A 19936-nucleotide genomic window follows, 5' to 3' on the forward strand; every position below is an offset into this window, starting at 1 on the left:
ATCAATCAGCCTCTCACACTCCCACCCCTGGCCCAAAAAGCGACTATTTTATGAGGAAAAAAATATGTCTGAAAGTTTAGAGATGCTGAACAGTCCCCAGGATCTGGCAGCACAATCACAGTCCTCCAGAGGAAGGATTATTTCAGAGACAGATGCCAGCTGCCTCCCTGGACCTTGGCTCCTTGGCACTGTTATTCTGGGGAATCCTTGGGACCCACCATATGCAGAAGCCTGTAAGGACCCCCATCAGGAGATGATCCCTTACTTGCTCCTTTCATCACACAGAGAAAAACCCCATCCCATTACCACACCCAACCCACTGAATTGCTCTTCAGGTTAGAGCTCACTGAACAGAATATTATCACCTCATCATATGATCAGAGACATTTTAACTGCACTCAAGCAGCTTCCACCAAAATCCAGTTTTGGTGACTAAGTGTTAAAAAACCCCAAATTCTTCTTTGCTCCAACACATCCCTGACTCAAAACACTAATCCCCTTTGTGCCTTTTCTCCAGAGCCAGTCCCAACCTGCAGCCCCTTCCATCTGGTAAAAAACATCTGCAAGCTCCACTTTAAAAGGAGCAAAAAGCAAATTCTCCTCCTGTCCATGTCAGGGTCTGTGTTGGCAGCAGTACGAGAAGAGCTTCTGTGCACTTGAAGGATGTTCCAGTTCCCCCCTCCTACCCCTTTTACTGCACTTAAAGCCCTCTGGAGTGATCAGGATATCATAAAATCACCACAGGATCACACGTTCCCTCTGCATGGAGGAGTTTTGATTGGTCTGCACAAAAATCTTCTGCAGTTCTTAAAAATGAACTAGAGAAAAAGCTAGTTATCAAACATCACACAGCTGAAAACTGTGTTACACAAAGAACAAGTACTGAGGAACAAATTTAAACAGTTTCTGATTTCCATTTGTTCAGAAGCTTTTTTTAATGCATATTTAAATCCATAAAGGATCCTCCTCTATAAAAGCCCTTGTTCGTGGCTGGTTCTAAGCAGGTTAGCTAAGTTTCTTACGTAACTATTATGATAATCACAAGGCTAGCAGCTGCTTATGCTCCTTTTGATTTTCTTCTTACTCTTCCTCCCTTCCAAGCAGGAGATGAGATGGGTTAAGAAAGTCACGAGGGATATCTGAATACTGTCTGTAGCTTCTGGGAATAAACTGCATTTAGAGCAGTAATTCAGGGACCAACGGGATGCTGACTACATCCACCCTACTTGAAATCTGACTCTCTTGCTTTCAAGTTTTCAGTTTGTCAGAACATTTAGAAATGGCATGAAGGTTTTCATTACCCTCAATTGGGCACCCCCAGGTTTGCTAGCAGCACGCTGTCAGCGTTTAGGGATCTGCTTTTGAACGTGCCTCAAAAATAGTGCGGTCTGAACCCAGTGTCCCAGAACCTGCAGGAACAGAGTAAGAGCCTCTCTTGTCACACACCGATTTGCACACGGTTACTTTTCTTTCGGTGAGACACAGCAAAACAAGCTCAGGATGCTTGTGACAATCCCTTTATCTTGGAACTCTGTGGCCCAAGCCTTTGCACGACATGTCCAGTGTCATAATGAACAAGTTTTCCAACGTTGCATGTGGGGCTCCAGCCACAGATTGTCACAATCACCCCCACAAAGACCAAGAACTGGATGTATTTGATGGAGCAGATTATATACACAAAACTAATATGGAGGGTTGGGTGATCAGCTCACTGAATCAACATAGATGTTTGTTTTTTTTTTTTAAATACAAGTATTGAAGCACAGGAAAGTTCCTGAGAGCTTGTGATATGCCAGTATTCCAATAAAATAATCTTTAATGGGCCAGCTTGCTTCAGGCAAACTGACAGGAAGGCCAGTGTAGGCTGCAGCCATTTAGAGGCTCACAACAGAAGTGTGCAAAGTTCTATGAAAAACAGCCTTTAAAAAAACCTCCTTATAGTATTTAAAAATTGGTCAAGAAGTCACTTTACAAATTTGATTCTGAAAAATAATTACTAAGGCGATAGTTTTAGGATCATACTTTATTGCAGCTGTGCACACACGTGCTCTCCCTCTGTCCTGGCACCCAATGCCACATGGCCTGTAGTAAACTGAGCAATTATTTTCCCAGAACAACAATCTCTCATCCTGCTATAACTTGCACTATAGGATAACCTGCACTAGGATGACTAAGGCATCAAATTATCCATAGACTCTCCCTCTTTATTAAAAAAAGAAAAAGCACTGCAAACAGTATAGTTTGAAAACTCTTCACTGAATCCACCCTGTCCCAGGACAGGATCTGTCTGTATCTGTACCAAACCTAGTGATATTTGTCTAAACCATTCTTAAAAACTTCCCACGATGGAAACTCCAAAACCTTGCCACAACCATAATTACCTGAAGTCTTAATTCTCCTCAAAAATAAAAACTGTGGCCCAGCTGTTTTTTGCTTTATTTAAGCTCACACCTTCTTAGATTATCCACCAAGTGCCAAACACCAGAAATTGCATTTCTCTCTGTTTTATGAGGAAGGTCACAAATATAACTTGCTAGCAAAAATCTGGCAATAAAATACAGTTCTAAATATATTCTAGACAAACCCAGCATTGTCTCCCTTTTCTGAGCTTGTGAACCTCACACCTACTGTAAATCTCAGTCCTGCTTCTGAAGTAAACGGGACATCTCTACCACTCCTCAGCTCCTTAAAGATGGAAGTATTTGTTTTTAGAAGATACTCTGTGAAAAAAGCATCTTTTGCAAACAGACAGTTACAATGAAATCAACGCAATTTTTCACCAGGATGTTGGAACATGCAGAACTCTAGTGTTAATGAATAAATATATATATATCCTGATTGTGATACCACATATAATTGGTTTTGTCCTATATTCATAAGTAACATTTGCTACTTCTTTCATGAGTGGAAGGAATGGCAACTTTTCTCTTCAGAATACCCCTACTGTTAGAAGTCTGCGGTGACCGCATTAGGAGTTATTTCCACGGCTACCAGGCTGTTTGCTTTTGAGTTACTCGTGGTTTCTCACGGAGCAGTAAGAACTCAAAATAACTCAACACGGGCCAAGCTCAGGCCACTGCCACCTCTTTTTCTATAGTTAATGTCTGTCAAAGGGCTTCCTGTTGCTGTTACTAGGTTCCCTCTTTAACTTATATTCCATGTCTTGATTGATAGTGGAATTAGCTTCAATTGGCCCCGGTGTTCTCTGACCAATACACAATGCCTAGGTCAGTCCCTGGCCTCACTAGACCTGTACAAACTATCGCAGCCACCGTCCCTCCTACCTGACAAGTATTTGGGACACAGGCCTGGCTGAGCCATCCTGCCCAGAGCGGGCTTTGCTCACAGAAAGAGCAAGAATTGAAGTCTCAAAAGGCTTTAGCAGGCAGAATTTTAGCATTGAGGAAAAGTTCAGCTGGGAGACCTCATTCCAAAAGCAAAATTCAACTAATTATTATAAACTTCATTAATAATCCATAGGTATGCAACAGCTAACCTTTTAAAAAAAAACATAACAACAACCACTCCCCAAAAAAAACTAAAATAGCCCAGAAGAGCACAGGCAATTAACTATTCATTTAGCCATGGCTGAATCGTCAGGAAACATGTGCTTGGTGTAAATCACTCTCAGTACTGCAAAAGTACCTGAACTACTGTGAGCAAACACATCCGTACAGTTGTGCTGGTTTTGTTCAAACGTGTATTTGCTGCCTGCGTTACCATAACAAAGATCTAGCATGAAGTACTGAACAGATTACGCGTATAGTCTGTGTTTTAGTGTCTTTCTGGATATCACCTTCAGCTCGCGGAAGGTACAGCTGTTCCTGCTGCAGCCGCGCCTTCTGGCTTTGGGGTACAAGTGCGGCACCGCGCCAAACTACAGACTTAGATCATTTCCACAATGGAGCAATGATTAACCCAGAATTGAGGGAATACACAAATCTGCCCTCCTAATTATTATATAGACAGTTAATTATGGGGTTTTTTTTCCTAATTGAAATTATTGTGCTGTCACTTCACATATGAGGATTTCACAGAAGAGCAGAAATAGGAGAACCTCAGTAATCACTTGTGAGTTCTGCCAGCTCTACACACAGAAGCTATTCCTGAATCTTCCAAACTCCCTCCACAGGCTGAGATCCAGTTATTCTCATCTTCAAACACATCACACCATCCATCCAGCTCTTCTCAAATTTCAGGTCACGTATTTCAAACTCATTTATCACAGATCTGTTTGCTACTGTTCTCATCGACTGACTTCTTCCCGTAACTCTAGGTAACGTTACAGCTACCTGCCATCAAACATTCTTTAAACGGGTAAAAAGCAGATCTCTTCAGGACAATAAACAACTCCTGGGTTTTTTATTCTCTTCTTTATTGTATACAAGCTCAGCCTTGGACCTCTACTCATTTTTGATGCCACCAAGTACAATTCAGTGAGAGTTGCCCCAACTTTGAAGTTTAGCTGCCTAACATGCAGCATTTTAAAACCATGCTCATGTATATACAATCCATAATTTTCAGCAATGCTGAGTATCTAAAATTCAGCTACTTATGTAATAAGGCAGCCTAACTTTATGTAGTTAAATTGAAGGGGAAAGGAAAAAAACCCAAAAAAACCAACAAACCAAACAAAAATAATCCAAACAAAACTGCAAAAAACTAAACAGTACAAAACTCTTAGTGACTAGTGTTGCCAAATTACAAATAGAACCATTGTATTATCCCTTCCCCTTTAATTACACACTTGTCTCTGATTTTCATCAAGCTCCTTCAAGAAGTAAAACCTGTAAAAATATTTGGGAAATGAGAAAACGAAATATTACAGATTTATAAAACTGCATTGTTTTATGTGTACACTTCTTGATACAGCCAGGCTATGGGAATTTTTATCCTAGTTCTCAAGGCATCGCATCAAACAGCTTCCCTGACAGATGCTTGTTATTCACTTCATACTACAAACTCTATTTTTATCAATGTATAAATCAGCAGTGGTCCTTCCCAAAACCATTTTGCATATTTCCTCTCCTTTACAAGCAGTGAATCATCACAGATCTTTCCTAAGATTGTTTGTTTATTCAGTTGTGTTATAATAGCACCTAACAATACCAAATGAAGTCAGTGCAAATGTCCCTGTCCCAAAGATGTTCCGGTCTTAGGAGCTCACAATCTAAACCTCAAGCTCTTTTAACATGGCTACTGGGCAGAAGAAACTAGAAAGAGCCAATGGGGGAAAAAACAAAAAACACCAAAACCCCCCACTTCTCAGACTGTATGCTAAACACAACTTAGTCATTCTGAAGAGAAAACTACTTCATATCACAGAGATACCAACAACTTTGTGTTAGGCCGCACACAGATACTGACAAACGGCGTTTTTCCACAACCAGACACTCTCCATCCCTTCTAGGAAAAACAGGCAGCTGGACCTTTCACTTTTTTCCAAATATTATTTTGGAGTAGTCTGAATAACCCTGTTACCATTAACGTACTGGCTTAAAAGCACCTGTTGTAGACCAGCATTTCAATTCCAGACAGGACAAAATTGGAAAAAGAATAAAACCAGAGAAAGTTCTAATGAGATGCGAGTAAGGATAAGAAAGTGATTGCTCCATAAATGATTACTAAACCCACAAAATACCTAGAGAAGCCTGTAGAGAAAGGACAATTGTCTTGCATCTGCATAATAAACGTCATCATACTTAACACATTTCTGTATCTGAACCCTTATTCCCTGCCTGCAAGCCTTCAGGTCATGGAACTATCAAATAGCTCAAGCTCCAGAAATGCTTTTGGATACCTCATGATAAACCATCCTAGGAAAATGTTACCGCATGTAACTTAAATGTATTTTAAATGCATCATCTGGATGTACAGTCACATTGTATCATGGTAACTTCAAGCCTTCTTATTTGCATGGCCCCTACTATTTGTCATATTGCAAGTCATTGCATTGGAGCTAGAATTTTAAAAAAGAAAAAAAAAGAAACAAAATAAAACAAAAAATTCAGGGCAAATATGGTAAAATCTAGCATTTAGATCAATGATAGATTAAAAGAATCACTTGAACAGAAAATCACAAATACAGCTCCAGAGTGAGAGTCACTGATTGGCATGATATAGAAGACTGGATAGTAAAAGAGTGAAGCAGTGAATGAAATCATCAGATGAAACTGTGGAATTTCCTTTACTTGAGAAGTTCAAACCACAAGGCATGACAAAGACTGTTCGCGTGGAGCCTGCAGCAGTGGCTGGACTAAGTCTTTACAAGTTCTCTGAATATACAGAAGAAAGCAAAACGAGAAATGCTAACGCAACTTTAGTCAGACTTGTACTCTGAGTACTTAGAGTGCAAGTTTACTTTTATTAATCTAGTAAACTGTGGCAATTAATTAGAGATCAGTTCCCTTTAAGTATAATATATAGCACTGGCAGAGTAACAGCAAACATAGCACATGTCACTGCCGTGCTGTAAATAGAATTTCTCTTGATTTGTGTTTCCAGTCTCCGCTCAGTATCACACAACTCTAAAATCACATCTCTGATGGCAGAAACCTGGCCCTTACCCTCCACTGCAGACCTCGGCATCGCTCTTTCTGTAGGTCTGGAATGAACCGCAAGTTTAACACTCTGCATCTCCAAAGTCATTTGCGCCAGACTCTCCTGCAGACTGTTAAACTGCTGCTGCAAACTCCCTAGACATGAACTGACTTGTTTAGTGTAGTTTAGCTGTTCGTTTAAAGGAATTAGAAGAGCATCTATATTTACGGAGTCATTCCTGTCTTTTCTAGTTACCAAAGCACCTTCTTTTATTTCCTGTGATGTCCTTGTTTCCAGCACAGTTTTCAGGTCTGCTATGATGTCACTGAGATCCTTCTGCTGTAAGGAATGACTGAAGGCCTGTTCTTTGATGGCTTCTTGCAGATTTATTGGGCCCTTCTGCGCTTCAAGCACCAAGACTTTCAATTCTTGCAGCCTTACTCGGTTAACGTAGGTGGAACCAAGAACACCTATAATGGCTCCCAGTACAGAACCAATAATAGACCAGTTCTTCGTTTTTTCAGCTCTTGTTCGCTCTTTCTCGTGGCTTTCCCTTACAGCTGCAGAGAACAGAGAGAATTTTTCTCTCTCAGATTCTTCTGCATTTAAATAGGCAGCTCGGTACCTCTTCTCTTCCTGCAAGAAACACAGTGATTTGAAGGAGAAGGTGCAATATGAGGTATAATACGAAGCTATACATTCTACACTAAAAAAAAAAATAATAAAAGAATCCCCCAAAACCCCAGTGCAGATGAAGGAATAGAAATGAAGAGTGTCCATTAGTGCCGTTTCAAAAATGTTCCTTTTAATCCTACTTAAGTCAATGAGACATCATTTTAAGTGAAAACTGAGAAAAGGAAAAGGTCATTGAGAATTACAGATGATCCTCTACACAAGAATCTGTCACATGCTGATGACAGAGAAAGGGTATGAGTGGGGAAAGTCTTTCTCTCGCCATTACATTAATTTTTCTCCAAACGCTGCCTTTACCACATTTCTTCCTTCCAGTTCTAAACCCCTTAAATGAGAACTGAAAATAGGACTGGAAAGGATGTCTCTGACGTGTTCATTGCATGAATGTAGACACTTCTTATTCCTCTGCCTTCTCTTCCTTACCCTGCTCACAGATAAATGGTTTCCCTTTCTCCTTTCTCACTGGCTTCAGCAGGGCAGCTCCTGTTGTAAACCGTTTTATCGCAGAAAAATAGTAGAAAGTTTTCCAGTTGTTTTCCCGCAGTACAATTCCACTGTTTTAGCAAAGGAATCACTGCTTTTGGTGGTGGTGAACCTGTCCATCAGCTCGCTGCATCTCCCAGAAATATTCTAATTTTTCTGAGCATATATTTCTTTTGTGAGATGGCACCACCACCTTATGGACAGCAGGGACTTGAGTTCTACCTTTCTTCATAGATGTACAGAGCTCTTTTCTCCTTCAAGTCTCATCCACACAGACCCAATCCCTTATTTAGACAACTACAGCTCCCTAATTCTTTCCTGATGTTCCACCCACTGATCCGGGAGCTCAGTTTAAGCTCAGGCACAGGTACCCCCTCCTTGCATGGGCTTTGCCACAGGTGTACCTGCTTCCAGGCCTCTTCCCTGCTGTTCTTGCTGTTTCATCTGGATTTCCTACCTTGTGTTTATCTCCAATTGATGGGCTGTTAATAAACATGTTTGTGTCACCAGCCCAGCTTGGCTTATCCAGCTGAGGTGTCCCATTGCTGAGGGTACTGCCCCAGCCTCATCGTCTTGCTTTTTCTCCTCCACATACAGCAGCCTCACTCTTGCTGCTTTCTGACAAAAGCTTTAATAAATTGCCTGGGTGCTGAAGGCACATAGGAGGCAGCTGAGAGAGTCTTCACAGATTGACAACCAGAGAGGAGCTTCTCCCATCACAGAGGAGGTTAATTCATTGAATCCCAGCTTTTTGTTGACGAGTCATGTCAAGCCACCACTCGTCTTTCCAGGCTCACTATCTTCAGCTTTCTTCCCTAAATTCACCATCCTATTTTAGCATTAACATATATGATTTGCATAGTAGATCAAACAATCTATGACAATTAACTAAAACAAGTATCATCAGAAAAACTTCAGAACTGAACTGCATCTGCAAAAACAGTCACTAGTGATGGAAGCAAAGCACAGAGATTTTCGTCGTATTTGCTCAAGTACCAACAAATTACCTGCAGCAGCCTGTGTTCCAGAGTAGCCAGTTCTAAATACTGGCTGTCATCCCGAGAGACCCTGTCCAGCCGGTCCCGAATTTCCTTCAGTTTCATCTGTTGGGCTTCTACATTTTCACGAGCCTCTCGCACTATCCCTCGAGCTACCATAAAGACATTTTCAGCCTGAGAGAAAAAGAGTATTTATTTTAGAGACGTTTTACCAGACAGTTCTAAATCACTAATTATATGAATTTTTAGGGAAAAAAACCCAAAACCAAACAAAACCAACAACAGAAGAAAGCACACTCCATTTCAGTCTAAGGTATAAGCTATATTAACTAACATGCATACACTAGAACACTCATAGCATCTGCATGGTAGAAGACACGACTCCTTAGAGTTCTTGGGTTTTTTTTTTTGCCTCACAGTGTTTATACTTCAAATAGCTCAACCCGGAATTTCTAAATTTCCACATTATCTCCATGTTTACCTCTGTCACTTTTCCCTGGGCCTCTCGAACTTCATTAATTCCAACAAACTCTTCATATCTGTCCCACCAACTCTTGCATGTTGCAGACACCTTTTGAAGGGAGTTTTTTCCCAAAACAGTCCCAGCTTCTGTCAGCCGATTCAGAAGACCCATGGTCACTTCTATTGCAGACCTGGCTTCAGGCCTCTTAGGTGCTGATGAGCAGTAAGTCTGTACTATGTGTAAATTAATTTTTGGACTCCACTTTATCAACGAATGGTGATATTGCAGACCACATGACACCGAGGACACACTTGACTTGTATTTCATTGGCCCCATGTCTTGAATTTAATCGCTGAATAAAAGTGCTACACGGAGGAAGAAGAACAATTATTGAAGTACGGCTGATTAATACCTCTTCAAACTACACATGTACCAAAACAAATAAAATTCAAGAATGGCTAAACCATCACTAGTTTTACACCACTACTTACCTAGAGAACTTGCACAATTTTCAACAAGGGGCACTTCTGCCACAGATTCCTGCACTTCTGCTGTTAGTAAGTACTTCCACCATGCTTCTTGATTACTAATTCTCTCACTGCGTGAATAGTGACCATGTGCGGATCCAGTACCAGAAGGAGCAGCTTCAGAGTAATTTAATGCTTCAGCACAGAAGTGATTGCCGTGTGAGATTTTGCACTTGAGGTTGGCATACCACGTCACAGGCACCAATAATTCTGCAAAAGAATAGAAAAGGAAAAAAGACAGAGAGGGGAAAAAAGTCTCGATAAGAAATGGGGCTTGATCATTCCCTTTACCTTACACTCCATAGATACACAAAGTCTAAGTGTTGAAGAATGCAGAAACATAAATGACAGAGAGAAAGCACCAAAGCGCTGAACTGAAGACAAAGTAAAACATAAGGAAGAGCAATAAGATCAGAAAAATATCAGGTAGTGAATGCACAGCTAGGGCTGCATTTTAAAATGAGCCTAAAATTCTTGCTTACACTGCAAAAGCAGACTGCTAGTTATGTTTTTCTGTCTGTTGATTTGTAAATAAGATCTTAATTCCCAAGTGAGTGCATTCCTCTGAAAACTCTAAACAGGAAAACTTACAAATAAGGTTTTATATGAAGTTTCAGTATGACTATATTAGGTTTTCACTAAAGTAATATAGAAACATGGGTTATTGAGAAGGTTTGATAGTTGCTGCACAGTTTTTAAAAATTATTTGAAAACAGTTTTCCATGATAATTTTAGGTGGCTAATGACGTCACTTATGTGAAAATCCGGGTATTTCCACAGGAGAGGATTCTTCCTACTGGAACATGTTTTTTATCAGCTTTTAGCTGGTTACTGATTCTGAATGCCACAGCTTCATTCCCTGTTGTATATATTCTAACAAACTGTAGTAACACCAAAGAGCACTGTGCAAATCTTACCAGTCAGTTCATATGCATAATAATATGGTAGATCAAAATGTAAATGGAAAGGAAGCAAATTGTCTCCTTCCAACATCACTCATACATTTTGCTGTTACAACACGTACTCTGCGTCGCAGGCCATGTACTAAAACCTCAGCTCACTTCTGTCCATTCTACACTGCAAGATTTCCCTCTTTTAATTTTAATTCCACTACTACATGAAGAGCTTTACCAAATATTCAGGCTATGGAGACAGCACAGCAAAAGGAAAAAGATGAGATTTTTAGAATGATTTCTATATAGACAGCTGCAAACAGACTGCAAAGAAAGCAATCTCAGTCTGAGCCAACAGGACCTAAGACAGTCACGAAAGCTTCATCCAAGATAAAACGCTTTGGCTCTCTCCTGCTTCCCTTGTAAGAAAATTACATTCCTCTGCCTGCAGACATTGACATTCTGTCAAAACGTTGAGACCACAGTTGCTACACATATTGGACACTAGACACACAAATAAGACTAATAACAATCTTATTTCATAGCAATATCTCTTTTGTCACGGCCAAAACATAGAAACAGAATTTGCAACACACCACCACACGCTTACAATTCAATTTCTCATACTTGCAGGGAAAAAACCTCTGATTTTTACAGACGACTGAGCCCTTCCCAGCCGGGGGGGCCCTTCCACCGCACGCAGAGCTACGAGCCTGCACTCCCGGTCCCTACAGACAGCGCAGCTGGACGGTCACCGCCCCTCGGAGCCACCACCGGCCCGGCCGCAGCACCGGCCTCACCTCAGACACAGAGGGCGACCCGCGGGACGGAGCGGCCGCCGCGGGGGCTCCACCGCCAGACCTCGCCTGCGCCGCGCCCGCCCGGAGCGCCGAGCCGAGCCAAGCGGAGCCGCTCCTCGCCCCGGGCAGCCCCCCCCGAGCCGCCGGCCCCGCCGGCCCCGCCAACCTGCCCGGGGCCCGGCCCGGCGCCTCAGGCGGAAGCGGCGGCGGAAGCGCTACGGCAGCCGCGCGGGGCCAGGACGGAAGCGGCCTCCCGTGCGCGCGCGGGCGTGGGGCGACGCGGCGGAGCGGGCACCATGTCGGGCCGAGAGGGTAAGGCCGGGCCACGGGCCCCCGGTCCCGCTCCCCTTCCCGGGCCTCACTGTCTCCTCTGTCTTTGCAGGCGGCAAGAAGAAGCCGCTGAAGCAGCCGAAGAAGCAGACGAAGGACCTGGACGAGGTAAGGCGGCGGGCGAGCGCCGGGGGGCCCGCGGCACCGGGCGGGCACCGCTGGGCTCTGGCCTGGGCCGCTTTCCGCAGTAATACACTGTTTATTAAACGGCACGTTGTGCCAGGCGGCGTTCTGACGGTAGCACTCACTGTAAGGGACCAAGGGCCGCCCCGGGTGATCCCGGTGATCGCGGCGGTGCCGGCGGGCGGAGGAGGCCGGAGTGTCCTCCCCAAGCAGCGGCTGGGATCGGGAGTCCTGACAAATCAACACCGTCACAAGAGCCTGGAGTGGGATACAAAAAACGGGGGTTATCGAGCAGTTAAAATAAATTGGGTAGCAGTGAATCTCACGTTAAAGATAGTTAAATGTAAGGGTCGGAGTATGGGCATAAGTTGTAATTTCTTAGGATTGTGGAGGATGGATGAGGCACCAGTGCCTGGAAAAAGATGAATATGATGTCTCTTTGAAAAAAGAAAAAAAAGTAATAGCTGTCTAAATAAGAAATGGTAGAACTAGTTGAGTGCTTGCTAGGATCCAGGTTATAATAGTGTGAGAATGAATAGCCAATATGGATTTGAGTGAAGGTGTGGGCAACAAAGGCAGTTGTATTCTGTAGCAGGGCAGAGCTCAGTGTGTGGAGAAGAGCAGCTGGTGCACATTCTGGCTGCTGGCACAGGTCACGTTCCCAAATGCAAGTCAGGAACGGGACCACGAGTCAGGAACGGGACCACGAGTCAGGAACGGGACCGCAAAAGGAGCTGAAGGGGAACGTGCGACTTTCTGGGATCCCACGCTCTGGTAGCAGTTACTGACAATTTGGTGTCTGATGGCACGGACACACCAAATGAGGTTTTGTGAAGTGTTGTATTTGTTTGGAGTTTAAGTGTTATTTATTTTGGTTAGTGCCTCGGCTGGCTAACTGACTGACAGTGTGGCTTATTCTCTTGGTAAAAAACAGAAAATTTGGAGGGGCCACAGACTGTCAGAGGCCAAAGTTATCTTACTAAATCAGAGGTTTAAAAAAATGGGTTAATTTAATTAAGCATGTATGCTAAGTCCCTTCCTTTAGTAAGAATAATTAACTTACACAAGGAGAGTGGCTGGCTAAACTCTAGGTCCACCTGATAGAATTTGGGATGTAGATCATACACTGAACATCAACCTCGAAAATCAAGTGTTGCAAAAGAAAATGATAAAAGATGTATAAATGAAATTGTGGGTGTCAAACATGGTGTAATCATATATATTTTCCTCTCAGTATTGCAATAAACATAATAGTCTATTCTGTGAGGGGTAGGCAGGAGAAGTAAGAAGCTTACATTGCCACAAGGGAAGCTGTAACTTAACAAAGAAGAAAACTTTTCAATTATAAAGGTAATTGAGCCATGGACTGGACTGGTGAATAATCTCTAGAATCTCAATTGTCAGGGTCCTCAGATTAGTTATCCCAAAATCCTGAGCACTAGGGAAAAAGACTACTTCTCATTGGATTTCTTGGAACTGATACAAATGTATTAAACCTGGCAAAAATATTGACATATGTGCGGAAGGATATATTTTTTTTAATTAATCCTTTTTTTTAGGTAAAAGCCACCTTTATTATTAGACAGCACTTGTTTGCTTGGCTCCCAGTGACACTGGTGGCATGTTAATTAGTGGTTTTAGTGCAAACCTCAGTCATTCAGAGGGCAGAATGAGATTATGCCATAGGAAATTATACTTGTTTAATTTCATAAAGGTGAAACATACAAAGTTAAAAGTTTAGTCGTGTTCTGGTACAGCAAAAAATCTTTCATGGTTCTGCAAGGTTTTGCCCATTGTGTAGTATTCAGCCATCTTGATCAGTTCAGTCAGGTTTTTATTGCTCTTAGAACGTTACATTTGTTTCTCATTGCTTGTCAGTTGTTTTTGAATTTTTGGGGGAGGAGATGTTAACAAACACTGTTGTTCTTTTCTTTAGACAGATCTGGCATTTAAACAAAAGCAGAAGGAGGAGCAAAAGAAACTTGAGGAGATGAAAGCAAAGGCTGCTGGAAAAGGGCCCCTTGGTAAGTGAGGTGCCATCCTGATAGGAAAAATGGAGGGCTTGCTGGCTTCAAAATTTTAATGCTTTTGCTTGAGAAACATAAAAAGGCATGAACTTCTGTGTTAGTGAACATACACCAGAAAGTCAGTGGCAGGTGCACATGATAAGTAACAGATGCTGTTTTTTTCTTTTCTTTCACTATGCCTTTTTATCCCCAAATTCCTGATGCAGGTTCTGCATCACGGGAATCACGTGTGTGTCTGGCATGGTAACCTATTCCAGTGGGATCATGCAGAGACATTTCTACTCTTATTTTAGCACACCGTCCTTTTCTTTCAAGATATTTTACACATAGGCTTTGCCACAGTCCTGAAAGTTTATCAGATCCAGTCCTTGTTCTCTTAGAGGATGAATTTCTTCAAGAGCAGTAGATTCCTGGCAGAAAAAGAAAACTGTGGCTGGAAATTAGTCTGGCTTCATCTCTTTTGCCTAAGGACTGTAAAGTCAGCTGTGTCACAGGAGGGTGCATCCTGATGGTGCATTGAGCCAAGTCTTTGTCTCAGTGAGCAGATGTGTTAATTTGAGCCTGTGCACTCAAGTTTGCAGTGGTCGGATTAGAGACATTAAAGGTGCACCCTGCCTGTTCCCTCTAGGTATTTTTGACCTGTGGCTCGTTAATGTGACTAATCACTTTTCTATTCTGTGAAGACCGTTAGACTTTACACTTTGCTTCCTATTCTTCAGCAAGCTTCGGTTTTGAAAGGTTCCAGAAAGACCTTTCCAGCAATCCCGTAGCAACTTATTTGCACTAACAAGCTCTACTATGGCATCTTGTCAGATGCTGTTTGAAAATATGAAATCCCCTGGATTCACTTTATCCGTGCACTTAATGATGACCTTAGAGTTACAGCAGAGCAGTGAGGGAGGATTTACTATTTACAGGGGTCGATTTATCCATTTGCTTTATTACAGACTCTGTTATCCTCTCAGAGATCAAGGTCAGACTCACTGGTCTGTATTTCCCCAGTTCTTCACAGAACCCTTTCTGTATCTGGGAGCTGTGCTGACAGTCCGTGAGTCCTCTGATACGGTGGCTGTAATGATAAGTTTCAAATCTTAGCCAGCAGTTCTGCGTTTTCACGTTAGAGCTTGTCAGTGCTCTTGGAGGGAGTGCCATCCAGCCCCACTGACTTGGGATATTTCTTGTTTATTTATCTCAAATTGATCTAGTTCCTCTGGTTTAGCGGTGTACAAAAAATGTGCCGGGTGTGGGACTCAGAATGTCTTTGGTATTACAGAGCAATGCAAAACAGTTCTCTTCTGTGTCCTTACCATCCTAAACTTGTTCTGTGTAGGGCACTTCAGCTTACAGATTTCTTCATAGTTCTTTCCTGACATTACTCTGCCTGCTTCTAGGCTGAATTTCAGTCATCTGGTCCTTGTCCAATGCTTGCCAAAGCAGACAGCGATTATTATGTTGTTGTGGGAAGGCTAGACTGTTCCCTAGAGCCTCAGCAGTGCAGTCAGTCTCACTGCAGTGTAAGGTCTGCTGTCGACCATCAGCCCTTGCAGCCTGTCTTGCTGTAGCCTTGCTATTCTTTTTTCCTTTCCACTCATCATACACGACACATGCTGTAAAAAATAGCATTTGCAAAGAATGCCGCACTTGTTGCTGTGTTAATATGTTGTGGTTTTCCACCCTGCTTTGGTCTCTTCAATAATAGGGGCTGCAGAGAATAGCTAATTCCAGAGAACTGGAATTCTCATTATTCCAGTACCTGCTTCTGTGGAGCTTTGATCCCAAGCAGGGGCTCTGGTTGCTATAGGGATACCGAGGCTTTTCTTCCCTTAGCCTTGTATTTGACTTGACCAGACCACACACCTACTGTATAAGAAATAAACAATGGACAGTGTCCATAAAGGAACAAAGGGATTGCTGAAATACTTATTTCTATTGTAGATTTGTAGGGGATATTTGGTTCCAGGAGAAACCCTTTCTTAAGTTATTCATTTGGAGTAAAGTATGTGAGACCACAAATACAGAAGAGTAACACATGCAAAAACAATTAACCAGTGAGGATCTGAGTTGTACAGGCACTCTAGTGGGGATTTGATTTTATGAGGAACTAAATTTTAACGGTTTTCTAACAAGTTGTGTTGTTTCTTTTGGCAGCCAGTGGTGGAATAAAGAAGTCTGGCAAAAAGTAGTTTGATCAAACTGCAGGGTAAGAAGTGATCGAGTTACTCAATGGACCTGCAGACTTCAGAGAGTCATGAAAACTCACTGTCACTTGGGAAACATTGTACATTTTGTTTAGTCATAATCTTTTTTGTTAAGTCATAATAAATCTTTTTTGTTAAGATGTAATATTTTATCTCTTTACCTGTAGGTTTTGTTTTAAAAATTGCATTACTGTTTTATACTGGAAACTAAACTTCTACTGAAGACCATTTGCAACCTTATGAAGCCTGAAAGCATCTGCTGGTTTGGTCATTTATGAGACCGAATTTCAACTTCTGCTCTTCTTTTGATAACAAGAGTCAGGCTTTAGTGTTAAAATCCGCAGTTTTAATCTGGAGGCTGAGGTTTAGCTGCAGCCGTCCAAGGTGTCATGATATCAGCACATGCTCTCGTAAGAGCTGGAAGTTTTGTCTGCACAAAAGGTTGAGTTATATTTCCATTGCCAGCAAAGTGATTGCCTTAGCATCAGCCACTATCCAAATCAATATTCCTTTTCATATTACTACTTAAGTACACTGTTGTACTATGCCCTGTAGTCCCAGTGGCTGCTGAACTTGCCTTTGTCTTACAAATAATCACCTATACCTTGTTTTCCTTGAACTTCTGTGTACCAACATCATTACAATCCCAGTGATGCCTTTGTGGGGGAGAGGGGAGGGAAACAGTGCTTATGGAACTAGAAATTTTTGGCATGAACAGCAGTGGCAGCACACTGGGTGTGGAAACTTCAAGGTAGGAATGTGACATTCGCAAGGTAGGAGTTAAGGGGGAAAGAATGAATGCGGAGTGCGTCTGCATTAGAGGAAACTAAGGAGGGGCTGAAGTCTCTTGGTTTGCTCAGCCTGGAGGAGACGACGAGGAGAGCTCAGCAGTTCCACCTTCCTCACAGGGGGTGCATGGAGGGTGGGCGCCCACCTCTCCTCTTTAGTGACCAATGTCAGAACCCGAGGGAATGGCAGGAGGATGTGTCAGGGGAGGGTCAGTTGGACATGAGGAAAAGGTTCTTCACCCAGAGGGGCTGGACATGGAACAGGCTCCCCAGGGAGGTGTCACGGCCCCAAGCCTGACAGTGTTCAAGAAGAGACTGGACAACGTCCTCAGACACACGGTGTGAACTGTGGGGTGTCCTGAGCAGGGACAGGAGCTGGAACCGATGATCCTTGTGGGTCCCTCCCAACTCAGGACATTCTGTGATTCTTACCTGAGTGAACGGTAATGGTGAGATCTGGGCTGCTCCCACAGGACAGGCAGATTGCTTCGGGAAACAGTGAGGCACTTCGTGTCTGTGTGCAGTTACATGGTAAATCTGCAGACATTGGTGGCTCCTAAGGACGAGACTGCAGACGCCAGTGCTCCAAAGGTTTCCTTGTTTCTAGAGGGCTGGGGTGACTGTCGAGGGGACGCAGCGTTCTTCGTGCTCTTGAAGCACGTTTCGGCAGGGCAGGAACGGAACCGGACCCCTGCGGCGGAGGGGCGGGGACAGGCCCCGTCCGGCCCCTCGGCGGCGGCTCCGGGGCGGGAGCGGCGCGCGGGCTCTGGCGCCCCCCCGCGGTCAGGCTGCGGCGCTGCAGGCGGCCTTGCGGGCCGGTACCGCAGCCGTGCGCATGCGCCCCCCCAGGGTCCGCGAAGAATGACGCTGGCGCATGCGCACCAACAGCCGCGCACACCGCGGGCCTCGCGCGGGCCATTATCGCTGGTGTGCGCTTGCGCATGCGCACCGCGTCCTGCCGGCCCCTCCCCGCCTCGGCGCGGGTCTCCCCTCCGGAGCTCGCGGAGGAGCGCGCGGAACCGCCGCGCTGCGCGTGCGCCCCGCCTCGGGGCGGCGCGCGCGAGCCTCCCGCCTCGGGGCGGCGCGCGCGAGCCTCCCGCCTCGGGGCGGCGCGCGCGAGCCTCCCGCCTCGGGGCGGCGCGCGCGAGCCTCCCGCCTCGGGGCGGCGCGCGCGAGCCTCCCGCCTCGGGGCGGCGCGCGCGAGCCTCCCGCCTCGGGGCGGCGCGCGCGAGCCTCCCGCCTCGGGGCGGCGCGCGCGAGCCTCCCGCCTCGGGGCGGCGCGCGCGAGCCTCCCGCCTCGGGGCGGCGCGCGCGAGCCTCCCGCCTCGGGGCGGCGCGCGCGAGCCTCCCGCCTCGGGGCGGCGCGCGCGAGCCTCCCGCCTCGGGGCGGCGCGCGCGAGCCTCCCGCCTCGGGGCGGCGCGCGCGAGCCTCCCGCCTCGGGGCGGCGCGCGCGAGCCTCCCGCCTCGGGGCGGCGCGCGCGAGCCCGGAAGGTCCCCTCAGAGCCCGGGCACCGTTCAGATCACAGGATGTCAGGGGTTGAAGGGCCCTGGAAAGCTCATCCAGTGCAATCCCCCCATGGAGCAGGAACACCCAGCTGAGGTTACACAGGAAGGTGTCCAGGCGGGTTGGAATGTCTGCAGAGAAGGAGACTCCACAACCCCCCTGGGCAGCCTGGGCCAGGCTCTGCCACCCTCACCATGAAGAAGTTTCTTCTCAAATTCAAGTGGAACCTCCTGTGTTCCAGTTTGAACCCATTACCCCTTGTCCTATCACTGGCTGTCACCAAGAAGAGCCTGGCTCCATCCTCCTGACACTCACCCTTTACATATTGATAAACATTAATGAGGTCACCCCTCAGTCTCCTCCAAGCTCCAGAGCCCGAAGGGCATGGCCCCTTAGGAGACGGCGGTGCTGGCGCAAACACACAGAGAGGGCGGCACGGCTTAAAAACTTCAAGATGCTGGGAAGACGTGCCAGTCCCTGAGACCGGATGGGTAGAGAGCAGAGCTGCCGCCGCAGCCCTCAACGACACCATAAAACACAACTGACCAGAAACGTCCGAAACGCAAGGACCTGCCACGCCTTCACCTGCTGATACGAGAAAACCAGCGCCCAGTTGGCGCTACGCCAGTCGGCACCGGCGTTCCAGATCCCGGGACGGCGCCCGAGGTGCCTTTCGGGTCCCTCGAACGCAACGAGACCCCCGGATCGACTGACAGGCGCAAGGCAGGCTTCCCGAACTGCACCACAACGCAGACACAGGCTGGAGCTGCCCTGCCCGGCACACGCTGGCATCGCACTGTGAAATTCCCTGGACCCTTCACCTGCCCAAAGGGGACTGTTCCTGGATAGCCCTTGCCCCAAATAGAACTTTACCCCCCTCCCTGCGGTTCCCCGCCCCTTCCCAGCCCCCCAGCCTCCGCTTAGCCAAGAGACCGGATCCATCTTCAAAAGATGAAAACACCATGTGCGCTGACAGGGATATTCCAGCATCGCCAGGTTCCTCCTCAACATCTACAGCAACACAAGAAAACACACGCTGACTAAGCAGAGCAAACACACAGTATAAAGGCACAAGGCACATCTTCCCTCTGACACCACACACCTGCTTACAGTGCTCGGCTCGCCTCTTTTCTCACTCTTTCTTGCCAAGTTGTCCCTCTGCCTACAACCTTTGCCTACACGATAACAGACACAGGCTGGAGCTGCCCTGCCTGGCACAAGCTGGCATCAGTCTGTAAAGTTCCCTGGACCCTTTAACTGCCCAAAGGGCACTGTTCCTGGACGGCCCTTGCCCCTATGAGAGCTTTAAACCCCCTCCATGCAATTCCCAGCCCCTCCCCAGCCCTCGAGCCAGATCCCGGGACGGCACCCGAGATGCCTTTCAGGTCCCTCGAACGCAACGAGACCCCAGGATCGACTGACAGGCGCAAGGCAGGCTTCCCGAACTGCACCACAATGCAGACACAGGCTGGAGCTGCCCTGCCCGGCACACGCTAGCATGACACTGTAAAATTCCCTGACCCCATTCATCTGCCCAAAGGGGACTGCTCCTGGACGGCCCTTTTCTG

The 19936-nt window shown here is 45.7% G+C and overlaps 2 protein-coding genes across 2 annotated transcripts; one reads left to right on the top strand and one right to left on the bottom strand.

The window, feature by feature from the left end:
- Positions 1–1743: 1743 nt before the first annotated feature.
- On the bottom strand, positions 1744–11538 carry CCDC51 (coiled-coil domain containing 51). Its single transcript, XM_082060268.1, has 5 exons — positions 11398–11538; positions 9669–9914; positions 9196–9542; positions 8724–8888; positions 1744–7176 (listed from the first exon to the last, which is right to left on the bottom strand). Exons 3-5 carry the CDS (start codon positions 9511–9513, stop codon positions 6400–6402), a joined length of 1260 nt encoding a protein of 419 aa, XP_081916394.1. The 5' UTR covers positions 9514–9542; positions 9669–9914; positions 11398–11538; the 3' UTR covers positions 1744–6399.
- TMA7 (translation machinery associated 7 homolog) lies at positions 10049–16222 on the top strand (the record flags this gene model as incomplete). Its single annotated transcript, XM_082060355.1, has 5 exons — positions 10049–10089; positions 11231–11709; positions 11780–11835; positions 13787–13874; positions 16026–16222. 5 exons carry the CDS (start codon positions 10049–10051, stop codon positions 16058–16060), a joined length of 699 nt encoding a protein of 232 aa, XP_081916481.1. The 3' UTR covers positions 16061–16222.
- Positions 16223–19936: the final 3714 nt, after the last annotated feature.

This window comes from Streptopelia decaocto (genome assembly GCF_964273445.1).
Source record: "Streptopelia decaocto genome assembly, chromosome: 8".
NCBI lineage: Eukaryota > Metazoa > Chordata > Aves > Columbiformes > Columbidae > Streptopelia > Streptopelia decaocto.

What these genes read in the sequence shown, in the direction of transcription:
- CCDC51 (XM_082060268.1), bottom strand. Translation starts at nt 9,513, where the DNA reads ATGGGGCCAATGAAATACAAGTCAAGTGTGTCCTCGGTGTCATGTGGT. An exon ending in CCCAGGGAAAAGTGACAGAG is followed by an intron (nt 8,889 to 9,195) that starts GTAAACATGGAG and finishes TTTTTCTCTCAG; the next exon opens with GCTGAAAATGTCTTTATGGT. An exon ending in TGGAACACAGGCTGCTGCAG is followed by an intron (nt 7,177 to 8,723) that starts GTAATTTGTTGG and finishes TGTTTCTTGCAG; the next exon opens with GAAGAGAAGAGGTACCGAGC.